The sequence below is a fragment of the Tamandua tetradactyla genome, chromosome 4, assembly GCF_023851605.1.
Source record: "Tamandua tetradactyla isolate mTamTet1 chromosome 4, mTamTet1.pri, whole genome shotgun sequence".
Taxonomy (NCBI): Eukaryota; Metazoa; Chordata; class Mammalia; order Pilosa; family Myrmecophagidae; genus Tamandua; species Tamandua tetradactyla.
In genome coordinates this window covers 63,162,441-63,175,996 of record NC_135330.1, presented here as the reverse complement: position 1 = coordinate 63,175,996, position 13,556 = coordinate 63,162,441, and the positions used below count along the sequence as shown (strand labels likewise).

The window sequence follows — 13,556 nt, the reverse complement described above, 5'->3', positions numbered from 1 at the left end:
CGGATCCAGGAAAGTCGAGGTTTCAAAAGAGCTGTTGGTGGCATGAGTGCCCCCTTGCCGGTGCGAGCAGAGCAGTCCGGGCAGCCTCAGGGCGCGACCCTGACTCTGCTAGACCCCTTAGATTCCGGGAACGTTAACCCCAGCTTGCCTTCTCTCTTCCTGCCTCCCTCCTGCCCCCTTTTTCTGCCCCGCCTCTCCCTGCAGATACTCTCTGGTGACCGCCCCCCAGCCTGGCCTAGGGCATGCCCCAGTTCACTTTCGCCTGCTTCTGCGGCCTCCACGGCTTCTGCAAGATGAAGAAGAAGAAAGAGGAAGTTCGCAGAGAGCGGGAAACGGCCGTGTGAGCAGAACCAGGGCCCCTTCGGCCCCAGCAGTTTCCTGGCCTATTGGCACCATTTCCGGTTGAGCGCTTGGAGCAGGAAGGCCTGTGTGCATCTTAAGTCTCAGTTTAGCTGGTGCTCTGCCCAGCTCGGCCTGACTCTCACCCCTGGGATCAGCATCCTGTGGGCCTCACCCTCCACACGCCCAGGCGCAGCTTCCAGGCCCAAGACCGCCCTGCCCAGAGGCCTCTGCTCCACCAGGGAAGCCCAGTCCCTGCCATTTGCCTTCCACGGAGGGAGAAGCCCCAGGGAGGCCGCAGGAGTCAAACTTCTCTCCTGCCCTGAGGGGCCCAGGGAGCTTCTCAGGTTAACCCTCCCAGGAGGAATGCGCTGCCTCGGGCCAGGAGAGCTGTGCCAAATGGAGAACTGGCCGCTCTTGCCTGGGAGATTCTCTGACCAGCTCTGACCCTGGAGAGGCCCCGGGCAGGCCAGGGTGGAGGGGTGAGATGAGCCAGACCGGGGAAGGAACCCCAGGGCCTGAGGCAGGAGCCTCCCGCAGCACAGGGCCTGCTGGAGTGTGGGCCTGGGAGATTAGCCCTTCCCCGGAATGGCCTGGAGGAGCGGGACCCTGAGGGGTCAGCCCGCTGGGCGTAGGATGGCGGGTTGGGAGTGCCTGATGGAGAACCGCCCCGAGAGGCCGGCCAGGCCGTCCCTGGCCCCAGACTCAGAGCACAAGGCCACTCTGTCTCCCTCTACTCTGCTCTCCCCACCCCCAGCCCCCGGCCGGCAGTCTTTCCTCCAGCCCTGCTCCCTCACCCGCCCTTTCTGTGATGCCTGGCTTCCTTGGCAGCAGCAGCACAGGTGTGGGGATGCCTGTTCCCCAGGCCCTGACTCCCTTCCTAAGGGACTGTCTTTCAGGGGCCAGATGGAGTGACCCCTTTCCTGGACAAAACTGTCGCCTGCCGTTAGTTTTTGATCTCCTAGCTTCACCCACCTGCCTTTTCCTTCCCCCCAGAAGCCCTAGGTGGGGAAATGCCTGGATGTGGTGCCTTGTGGGAAACTCTTGGGGTCGAGGAACCTCTAGGGCTCTCCTTGCCTTTTTCTTAATCTCTAGTCTCTGTCCACACCCATCAACCCTCCAGGGTCAGCCTCTGCCCCACGCCCATCCCATTTCCAGAGGTAGGAAGCAAAAGGGAAAGCATTCTCTTCACCTGTCCCTTCCTCCTTTCCTCCTTCCTTCTTTCCTTCCTCTCCCATTCTGATACACTTAGCCTTTTGTCATTGTGCCTGAACCTCTCAGGTGCTAGAGGGCCACACAGGAAACCGGAGGCAGGGACGATTTAGGCCGACTCCCTCCTTCAGCAAGCTCGCCCTGTCCATCACAGGGACGGTTTAGTTTAGGAACAAAGGCCAATACCCTCTAGCATCCAAGGACAGAGTTACTCTTCTGACAGGTAAGCAGGTGACCTGGGTAGAGGAGGTCAGGGCTCCAGGACAGAAGGAGGATCTGTGCTTTCCTTTCCTGGGAACTTGGGTCTCTCTGGGCCGTTAGGGAGGGCAGGGGTTCCCGCATCCCTGGGGAGGAGCCCTGGCAGCCTCGGCCTGGCCGGACCACACCCCACGCTCGGAGCATTGCCCGGGCTTGGACAGGTGTGCTCGGACCCAGGCCGCCCCTGTGAGGCTGGAGCACAACATAAGCTTTCTCTCCTCCCACCCCCCTCCCCAACCCTCTCCCCTGCCCCTGCTGCCTAGCCCCAGACCTAGCCCCTACCGTCTATTCTTTCCTTTTATATCCAAAGAATTATAAACAGAAGCCCTTCCCTCAAGGAAACTGCAAGATTCAGCAATAAAGTAGGGTCACAAGGGACAGATCCTAGAGGACAGAAGAAAAATCCCTGCTCTTCAGCCTCCTGGAGAGGAGAGGAGGCCTTGGGGACGGCAAAGAGGTGGCAGAAAGGCCCTCAGGAGGTAGCTTGCTGCTGAGCTGGACTCGCGGGCAGGAGGCGCCGTGGTGGAGGATGAAATTGTATCCCCGGAGACTCAGGGGTGTTGGGTGTTCAGTTCTGACCACAGGGGTTCACGCCAGGGGACAGGTCAGGAGGATGAAGAACATACCGGGGAGGGGCCAGAGGTGGGGTGGGGTGGGGGAGCAAGAGCTTTCCCCCCTTGGTGCCTCAAGGGGGAAAGCGGCGCTTTCAGGGGAAAAGGGATTTCAGCGGCAGGGCTTTGGCAGAGAGCCTGTTCCCAGGGCTTCTTTCCCCAGGAGGACTCCCTTGGCTCCGGAGGGACCCTGGATATCTTGAGCCGCTGTTATGGGCGCCTGGAGGGGGCCCAAGTTCAGGGCCTTTGTGAGTGGAGGCCTAGCTGGTGGCTGCAGACCACTGCCCTTGGCCTCTGAGCCCTTGGCCCCTTCCTCAACCAGGGCTACGGCTGGAGCCAACCCTGCAGCTGAGAGGCCAGCGCAGGAGGCAGAGCAGCCTGCAGCCCGACATGCCACTGTCTGTGGGCCCTTAGTTTCCTTAGGAAAATGGGACTCTCAGCCTGGGGGGCGGGGCTCAGTCTGGAGACCTGTTCCCACCTCTATGCCCTTGAGTCAAGGCATGGGACTTCTACCCAAAACAGCAACAACAGTGCAGAAGCAGCCCCAGTAAGCCCCAGGCCATGTGCCCCAGGCCTTGGAGCGGGTCTTCTCCTCCCGGCCTCTTTTTGTCCTGTTTCTCTGGGCTGGACTCACTGTCACATTTCCTGTCCTGCCCTGGGTCTCACACCTGCCCAAAGTCCGGTTGGATAATCGTGCCCTTCCTGTTTCTGGTTCCTGCAGGGGAACTAGAACTCTCTCCCAGAGACTTCCCCTTTGGGTGGGGGCCCTGAGCTCCTGGGGAGGCACGTGGGTGGATGATTCTGAGCAGGCCTCTCATCCTCCCTGTGCGGCATGGTCCTCCTGCTAACGAAACAGTGAGTGCCTTTCCCTCTCGGGGCCTCGGTTCCCCATCTATAAAAGGGAGAACCTTCCATGCCCATTTCCCCTCTTGTTCTGTAGACAGTCGATCAGAAGTTGAGTGTGAAGGGTACTTGAGTTATTTGTTGCCCAGGACCCTTGCCCACGGGACATGAGGGTCTTCTTGTCTCAGGTCGAAGTCTTATTGAATGTCATTTCCTTCTCTCCTCCCAGGGAAGGGTTTTCTGAATGTAGCAAATGGATCAATATAAATATATAGTAAGATTATTTTTGTACAAAACAGAGCAATAATTTAGTTGAAATATGCACACAGTAGCTCAGTGGGATGCAAAGAGCAATGAGCTGGGAATCAGGTCTCCTGGGTTCCAGTCCTGCTTGCCCTGCTTGGATACTAATGAGTGCGTGATGGTAGGGTGTCATGCCTTGTTTCTGGGACTCAGGACCCTCAACTATAAAGAGGGGTTTGCACTAATGTCCTCTAAGGCCCTTTGAGTTCATGGCTCTGGGAGGCTGGGAAGTGAGGCCTCAGTGGGGCACAGGACTGTGGACCAGAGGAGTGGAGAGTTTCCTTTGCCCCAGCTGGTGTGCTCTCTGCAGGTAACAAGTGCATATGTGTTTGGGGGTGGGGGTGGTAGTGATGGGAGTGGGGAGGTAGCAGTGATGTGGTAGATCTAAGAAATGATGGAAGGAGTGAGTGGGAAGGCCAAGATACCCAGAGCTTCTGCTGGAGTCCTCCCCCAGTAGGGCCCCTCCCTCCCTGCAGTTGCTCCTCCTCCCTCCTACAGCCAGGCCCAAGGGAAGGAAGGAAGGCTCTTGTGTAGGTCATCACAGGTCCCAACCTTGTGCCCTCTCTTTCTTGCACACACACCTAATCCCACCACTCTTGCAGATGCTCAAGAGATTCTAGAAGGGATCTCCAGGCCTGGTCCCCTGCCTCAGGCATGTAACACATGGGTTTCCCTTTGCACGCCTGCTGAGGAGCCCATCCCCAAGCTGATCCAGCAACCCCACCTCATTCCTTGCCTTCTGCAAGGGGAAGTGCCTCAGACAGGAATTTTCCCTGTCTACAGACTGAATGTACACTCGGCCCAGTGGTTTTGGATGTGCTGGTCAGGTGGGATGGGCTGATGAATGGGTCTTTGGATGGAAAGCTGCAGCCCTCAGTTTCCTAGTACTCTGCCACAGCTGTCCTCGTCCATGGCTTCCTCTCTCTCAGCCTGTTTTGCAAAAGGTGGCAAGTAGCCCCATCTCCTCATTACCTCACAGGAAGATATGCATTGCAAAGGCACATTGTATCAGATCATCCCAGATATGACATGGACTTTTGGACACAGACACAGTTCACAGCCGTGTGGCTGGCCTTCACCTGGAGAAGAAACTCTCTGGACTGCCGCATGTGATGGCCTCTGGAGGTTGCTCTGGAAAGGCTGGTGTTGATCTTGAAGGTGACTGCTATGCCCAGCAGGTGAAGGAGCTGATACCACAAGAAACAAGAACCAGAATCTGTTCCCAAGGAACGAAAACTCTTCCTCCATCACAAAAGCAAGAGCAAGAGATAGCTGTCACCACCCTCACCCTGTCCCCAGTACAGACTCAGCCCTCGAAGTCCATGTTACTAAATATGGGACCAGGGGTCTGACTTGGCCATTGGAGAGTCAGTGTCCACGGCATCAGGGATGTCATGGTCAGTCCTGCCTGGGGACCAACCCTTCTCTAAATCCCTCCGCATTCAGAACCACCTACCGCGAAGAGGAAACGAAAACCTTGGCTGTTACAAGAGGACCCCAGGAGATCAGGACCATCCATCAGGAGGATTGGGGGTGGTGATACCTGAGGCACCCCTCCAGGAACTTATTATACTGAGGAAGAAATTCCAAGGGCCAGGAGCCCTGAAGCAGAGGCAGCCCAGGCTGTGGCAGAACCCTTAGGATCCGGAGTCCAAGGGTTTTTCTTGTGGGCTATTGGCCTCTTTCCCTTCCCTTCCCTGGCAGCCTCCCTTCCTCCTGCAGCTCATTCCTGTGTTCCATCCAAGGGGTGGGAGGGAGGCAGGAGGGGGAGATGGCAGGACCCAGACAAGATCCTCAGGACTCTTCCAGCCTCCGTTGCCATGGCAACCCTGCTATTTTTATCCCAGTGTTCATGATGCTCAAAGCTTTGACTTTCTCTGTTCCAGAGAGGCCAGGCTGGCTTCTGCCCTCATCCTCCAATGCGGCACTTTCTCCCAGAGACCTGAGAAGGGAGAAGAGTGATGGAGGGAAGGGGAATGTCCCAGTCACCCCCCAACCAGGGGAGCTGTTGGACAGGAGTTTGCACCTGTGCTTTTGCGCCTTCGGTTTCCTAAGCTGGCTTGCGCACTCAGTTTCATGCTTTCTAAGAGATGATAACTCCCATTGGTCTCTCTGGGAGGCTGCTCCAGAGAAGAAGGAAGAGCTGCCACCTGGGATGATTTTTTTTCCGCTCACCCATGATTCTGGGGCTGCTGCCCTTCTTGGAAAACCAGACCTGATTCTGAAGAATGACCTGGTAGTACAAGCTCACTCTTGGCCTCTTAAAGGGGATAGAGAATAAATTTAGTTAACTAGCAATCAGTCTTTGGGGGATTTAAACAAATACTTCCCTTTCCTCTGCTTCTCTACTAAAAATTGGGGCAAATGGGATTCATGGCTTTGGCCAGCCCTCCTGCCCAAATGGCGTATATTATCCAGGCTGGAAGGCAGACTCTCCTCCCCACCACATATCCGTGATTCTCTCTGGGGGTTTGGGGTCTTGAATCTTGAGGATGCTCTTGGAGGCAGGGTTTAGTGAAACAATGTCCTAGAGCTGTTTTTCCTGTCGCTACCCCTGGCCTGGTCTCTGGTCCTCTCCCTATACCTCCACCTCCACCCGAGTGGCAGGGGGACCCTGAGAGTCAATGGTGCTAACATCCCCCCCATATCTGCTCTGATGTCAATCAGTGAGATTCGAACCCAGCAGCTGGGTGGCTGGCGTCATGGTGGGGACAGACAATTTCTTCCACGTCCTTATGACCATAACCCTGGAGACAACAGGTCCAGATCTTAATCCAGTGAAGTAGGAATCTATGTAGTGTTGGACTCCTGCGTGGAGGTTCTACCTCGGCTGAACTGACTGGTAGATGGTTCATTTTTCCTGGGGTGGCCAGGACCCATTTACTAAGCCTCTAATTGGTTTCATTTTGGCTCAAGTTGCATGGTTTCCTGATTCTATGCACCTGGAGTAAGCACTTTTCTGGTTGCCACTGAAAAGCATGCTGGCAAACGCTGCTCTGTTAATTGCTGTAATAAACAGAGTTTATTATATCCCTTTGCAGTAAATGAATTATGCTGTCAGGTAGATGGGGCATCCATGTTTATTTTGCATGGTGATACACTGCTGCAGGAGGAGCTGAACATTTGTTTCCACCAACTCTGCTGGGGAGAGGAGAGAGAGGGGAGAAGAAGGCTCAGGAGCACTAACATGAAATGAGATGGTGGGGCTTAGGAGGAGGCTTCCAAGGACACAGCGTGCTCCTGAGGTCTGTGAGCCTCACTTGTGCTACTTGTAAATGGAGCAGAGCCAGGCCTCAGGCCTCCTCACATCTCAGAGATAGAGAGGGATAAAGCTGGCTTGGGGTGGGTGGGGCACAAGGGAGGTAACCTAAGACTACCATATGATCATGCATACTTAAATGTGCCTTTATTTATTTTATTTTATTTATTTATTTATTTTTTACATGGGCAGGCACCGGGAATCGAACCCGGGTCCTCTGGCATGGCAGGCGAGCATTCTTGCCTGCTGAGCCACCGTGGCCCACCCAATGTGCCTTTATTTTTTACAGAAAGAATGAAAATCTTTAGTTGGGCTTCTCAGAATTATTGAAAGAACAAATGGGAATTTTCACGCTTACAGGAAATAAAAGATGCTATAAGATGGCATAACATTAAGAACAAGAGCTATTATATCATAATTCCTCCTTGGTTGGAGAGACTGAGAGTCCAAATTGTTACTGAAACACGGGGCCCCAAGAGGGAGCAGAGAACCAGATCCATCAGCCTAACCCCAAAGCCAGCCTAATCCCAAAGGTGTGGAGTAGTTTGGGGCAGGACGAGGTTAAATCATCACACGGGCAAGTCTGGTTTAATCACTGCTCTCGTGCACTGATAAATGCATGCTGAAAGATTTGGGGCTGCCAGGGTTGAATAGTGACTCCCCCCCAACCCCATGCCAGCCCCCAAAGCAGGATACCAGATATGCCTATTTCTTAACTTCTAGAATGTGTGAATGTGAGGTTATTTGGAAAAGGGGTCTTTGCAGATGTAGTTAAGGGACTCAAGATGAGCTAATCCTAGAGCTAGGGTTGGTCCTAAATCCAGGGGCAGGAGTCCTTGAAACAGAAAGGCAGGGGTGAGATTTGAGATGCCCAGGAGAGGTCATGTGAAGATGGAGGCAGAGATTGGAGTCTTGCAGCCTCAAACCAAGGAATGCCTGGAGATACCAAAAGCTGGAAGAGGCAAAAAAGGATTCTCCCTTAAGACTCTTTGGAGGAAGCACGGATGGCTCTACTGACACCTTGATTTCCGACGTCTAGCCTCCACAACTTAAGAAATAAATTTCTGTAGTTTTAAGCCACCCAGTCTGTGATAATTTGTTGCGGCAACCCTAGGAAACTAATACAGGGGCAGACATGTGCCCCAAGCTTTTCAGTCTGTGACAAACGTAAGACTTGGCTGGGATGCGTGCCCCCTAACCCCTCCGCTGTCTGTGCCCCACCTCTTCCCCACTTGGGTGGAGAAATGTGTGGGCTGCACTGCTTGCAACTCAACCTTGAGCCTTGTGGTAGGAGCTGTAGGAGAAACACAGGTAAATCAGACACAGGCCTGGCCCTTGAGGACCCTCACAGTCTAATAAAAAACAACATGAAAGGGCTAAAAGAATGCAAGATGCCCCAGGCAGAGCACAAGCAAAGTGCTTTGGGGTTTCAGGGCCCTGAGAGAGCACAATTGTTTGGAGAGTGGGAAGGGATCAAGTCGGGCTTTTATGAGGAGGTGAAATCTGAGCTGAGCCTTGAAGGATAGGAAGGAAAGTATATCAGAGCACAGAGCCAGGGACCCCTCACTCTCTTTGCCAACATCTACAGGCTTCTATCCAAGGATATATGAGACAGCAACACCTGAACAGCAGGTGCTATAGGCATCCTCTTCTGTCACAAGTGGGCTTTATTGCTCCCAAATGTCAATCCTCTCCAGTAGTCCAGCCACCTGAAATTCCACCATTAGCGCTTCTTTTCTTTGACTTTAAACCTTAATCCCTGGGGTTGGTAATCCAGGAAGGAGGCTAACACTGGGCCAGCTGTTTATGAGGCATTTGCACCATAGCATCAATGAGAACATCAGATTCCCTCCTGAGCAGGCTTTGTTAGGAGGGAAGAGAGCAGGAGAGCACAGAGTTGAGGGAGAAGGGGCACACCTCACCCCACCACCCTGCCCTGCCCCAGGTGGCAGAAAAGGAGGTAAACAAAGGGCTCTGATAGCTCTGACAATATCTCACAGCTTGCCTGGCCAGGCCATGTATGTTTGCTGTTCATGCTCCAGCCCTCGGCCTTCCTTTCCCTTCCTCTTCCTTTCTCAGACTCCTCTTCTGCCATCTTTCCCTCACCTTCCAAACAGAAAATCAGGAAACCTTGAAGATATCATATGATGCCCCATCATGTCCCATGATACTGCCTGGGACCAGAAGTTCAGGAGGAGAGTCCCAGGCTGGCAGTTCTAGAGCTGCTGGACTTTGTCCTTCCTCTGTCCCTGGCTCGTTGGTGGCCAGATAGGCATGTGACTTTGTCTATCTGGACCTTGTTTTCCCTACTTGTAGAACGGTGGAAATCTGCCCCTGCTTCTCTTCCATTCAACTGGCTATGGAAGAAAAAGCACAAAACTAGGGTTCCAATCTCAATTCTCTTTGCTAGCTGTAAATGGCCTTTGGAAGTCATTTAATCTCTTCAGTCCTCTGTTTTCTCAGATGTAAAACGCAGATAATAATACTCACCCCGTGAATTTGTGTGAGGATCAAACACAACAGCCTGTGCTGAAGTACTTACTTAGCTCAGTGCCTGGCACAAAGCAGGTATTCAGGAAGAATTGGGAGTCAGCTAAAAATATTACAAAGGGCAAGTGTACATTTTACATATTTCAAATATTCCACTGCATCTAGCATAAGGTTGCATTCAGAGTAGGTAAGCAGTAAACACAGGTCAAATAAAATTGAAGACAGGGGTATGGAGATGTCAGGAATTGTTAAATTAGTTCACCTGTGTCCTAGAAAACTCTTTTCTTGGGTAATGGAGAAGAAATCGTGAATATCCTTTTCGCTAATACAATGTTGCGTGATACGGAGAAACTGACCTGGGATTTCTCCAACTTCTGACCGCCCCCCTTCCCCGGGCCTCCCAAACTGGCTGAGCGCTCGAGGACGAGTCACTTCCTTCTGGTACGTTCTGGGGCGCTTCCTGCAGATGGCGCTCTCCCATCATCTCAGCCTCAGCAGAGTCGGGCTGGGGTAGGCAGCGAGGGGTGCAGGGAAGTGTGAAGGAAAGCCAGCTCCACTCGTCACTCACATATTTACATCTGAACTGTCAAAATAGTTATTTTTAAGTCGAGTTCCGTCTGCTGCGGGTTCCAAATCAAGCGGAGCCGTAGCTGGGGCGCCCCGCTGAGAAGGGAGCGGCTCGCCGGCTGCGTGGGGGCCCTTGCCGGAGGGGGTTGAACTTGGGGCTCTGCGTGTGTAGGTGTGTGTGTGTGTGTGTGTGTTTTGTGAGTGCGCACGCACACACGTGTGTGCTTGGAAGACGGGCTTTTCCTTGGGCCGCTTTGTACTTGGCTTTGAGAGCTGTGGAAACTGCTGGAGATGGCCGGATCTGCCACTCTTAGGAAGGGGGGTTGGACGGCTTCTATCTCAGGGGAAACTCACATTCCATCCCAGCCGAAACAGAGCTGTGTCCTGTCCTCAGGATCCTCGGGAAAGATGCCACGGCTTTAGATGTCCAACTTCCCCATCCCTGATAACCCCGTGTCCCATAGTCTACTTCCCTACCTCCTAGCTATAGCTTGGGTCCATTCTGAGGTCTAAAGCAAGAATTTGTGGGCTGCAGATGGCAGTCTGATTCTGAGCACAGTAACCCCCACCGTCACCCCCAACCCCTCCTGCACACACACACACACACACACACACACACACACACACACACACACACACACACACAAACAGCCCTCCCCACCCTCAGTCCTTCCAAGGAGAGAAGGAACTGGGGAAGCCTTTGGAAGCTGGTTAATGTTTGGATGGATCTGAAGCTAAGGGAGCCCTCAGTTGCAAGCAGAAGAGAGAATGACTTGGCCTTCAGTGTCAGGGGTGGCAAGAATTCATTTTTCTCTGCAAGGTGCCGGGCCTGCAGGTTTGACACTCACAACGCTCCTTTCTTGTTTTCACTCGCTCTCTCAGGGGCAGTGGGATTTGAGACAGACGCTGGCTGGCCCTGCTGCCATCAATATGTGTCCTATCCTGGTCCAATGTCTGCTCTGTAATGAGCAGTGTTTCGGAATGTCACCTCCGTTAATGGGGAAGCAGCACCTGTGCACAGCCGGAGCCACCTCTCCGTCTTCATTAGGCAGGCTGCAGCCCCGCTGCCGGCCGCTCTCGCCGGGTGACAGATGATGGTGATGCGAGTGAGGGCAGCAGCCTCCTGCTGTTCAGGATTCATTCCCAGACAATGACCCCAAATTCCTGTCCGCCGCCCCCCTCACCAAAATAGACAGCTGAGAAAAATGCCCTTCTAGGGCAAGATGTAGCAAGGACAGGTAATAGCTAAGTAGCGGCTAAGGAGAGTGGAGGCGTCCTTTCCTTTCCAGAAACAGACACCTGCCCTAGCCGCTGTATTCTTCCTACCTAGATTGCGTTTGGGGATGTCTTCATCTCCTCCTGTCATGTCCTTTCTAATAAAATATGTCCATCATACAAAAGTCACGGAATGAGAGTATAAAAATGTCCTAATTCCCGACTTCCCTCGAGCCCAGAGATGCCTAATGTCTCCCACAAAATCCTTCTCCCTTTAAATCTCCACCCTCATATCCACCTAGGACAATGGGCATTGAGAGGAGCCGGCCCCCTAATGATAGCACGGCTTCAGAGGATCGCAACTAGCATAAGATCAGTCTTTGAAATAAACACTCCAGAAACTGCATTCCTCTGAATCTGCTCTGCTGTAGCTGTGGCTGCCCGCCACCCTCCCCCAAGGCTGTGGTAGATAGTGGAAGCATCCCCTTCGCTCCTCCAAGCAAGTTAAGCTGGACCCAAAAGTGTCCTTCCAAACTGCCTAGTTGATTGGATGTGGGGCTGGGTTGGTGCCGGCTGTGGAGCGCTGGGGCTGAGACGGTGGCTGGGATCACCTGGAATTGCCTGCAGCGAATGTCTGATCAGGAAGCTGTATGGGTTGCTAGTTCCTTCACTGGAGCTGGGTGGTTGAACTGGCTTCGCCTAGCCAGCCTCTCATTTCAAAAGGCTGTGAGGGAACCATCTTGGGATCTGGACTTGCTCCACTCCCCCTTTGTCTTGCCTCAGCGAAGGGTACCTTTGTCCACTGGATATTTGAGCTGGAGATCTGAGAGTCATTCCCGACACCCCGAAGCCCGCTCTCCACATCACATTAGCTCCATCCCCGCTGCACGACCTCAGTCCGAGCTGTCATATCCTCTCACCTGGTCTCTTCAGGCTCCCCTCTTACCACGCTCTCGGGTGCCCCTCCAGCCATCCAGGCTTTCCCCATGTTCTGGAAAAAAAAGTGTGACCTTCCCTGATCACCCAATCTAAATTAACCCCCTCCCTCGGCCTTTTCTATCACGTCACTATGTCTTGTCATCACACCCTACAATTCTCTTGTTCACTTAATTTGCTTGTTTGTCTGCCTCTTTCTCTTGGAACATAAATTTCAGGTGGGGCAGGGAACTCGTCTGCTTTTGCTCACTCTCAAATCTACAGCACCTACTGCCAGACGCACACTGGGCACTCAGGGAATATTTGTTGAGTGAATGAATGACTGACTAAATGAATGAATAGTCTGCTGCAACTGAATGATACCCCTGCCCCAGGACTCTCCATAGCAGCTAGAGGATCTTTTACCAACACAAACGTCATCACGGAGCAGGATGAGGGCTATGTGTACCTTCCTATTTTTGCTTTACTTGCTTGTCACTTACTTGTTGAAAGTTTTTATAATAAAAATTAATTTTAAAAATTTGGCTCCCAGTGCCCTAAGGAGAAAGCCTAAGCTCCTTCTCATGCTTTCAACACCCTTCGCTGTCCGGCCTCTGCCAGTCTCTCCATCGCTTTCCGTGCTCCCGCCAGGGCTGTGCACCAGAGGATCTCCAGGAAACACCCACACTTCTTCTTAGTACCAGAGACAGCTGTAGTGCTCTGAAACAGTTGTTTTGTTTTCATTTTATGAGTACGAAATTGACTAAATATTTTGTGTGGCTATCATAAAGCTGGGTCAAATTGGGGACCTTCCTGTAAATAGAGTGAGTGTATGGGCCTTTAGGATTCCCAGGTCTCTTAACCTCATCCTTGGCTCCATTCTGTGCTCTGACATTTTCTTTCTTCTTTCTGCTTCCCCTTTTATTGTCTGTCTCTGGCTATCTTCAGACCTGGTATGGAGTCTCCTTTTAAACCATTGGGATTCAACTCTCCAGGGTTTTAAGGACCAGGAATGGATGTCCCTCAATGGCTCTCCATCTTAACTTGTCTGGCCCCATATTAAATTTTGTTGCTCCTTGGTGACTTCTTCCTTGTGCTGTACCCCATTCCCCTCTGATTGCAATGTAAGCCCACCCCTCTAGTGTGTTCTCTTACTCTCAAATGTTGGTTAAAGAAAAAGCAGATCCCCATGAGAAGCAACTTTCAGATTCCCTGAGTTCACGGGGGGAGCTGCACTGATACTGACTGAGGTGAAGAAGATGCCCTGGCACCAGCTATGTCTCCCTCCCTGCCCAGATTCCTGGGATAGGGTCTATTGCTATGGCCAGGCCATGGGGGAGGGGGACTGTGCTGGTTTGAATCTGTTGTGAGCTCCAGAAAAGGCATGTTCTTTCATCCTCTTTCAATATTGCTGGGTGAAATCTTTTTTATTGTTTCCATGGAGATATGACCCACCCAATTATGGGGGGTAAATTTTGATGAGATGGTTTCCATGGAGATATGTCTCCACCTATTCAAGTTGGGATTGCTTACTGGAACCCTTT

General features: G+C 52.6%; 1 protein-coding gene across 1 annotated transcript; it reads left to right on the top strand.

Annotated features, from left to right (window-relative positions):
* The first annotated feature begins 242 nt into the window (after window positions 1-242).
* On the top strand, window positions 243-344 carry BLACAT1 (BLACAT1 overlapping LEMD1 locus). Its single transcript, XM_077155783.1, has one exon. The coding sequence runs from the start codon at window positions 243-245 to the stop codon at window positions 342-344; it is 102 nt and encodes a 33-aa protein (XP_077011898.1).
* The last annotated feature ends 13,212 nt before the right edge of the window (window positions 345-13,556 follow it).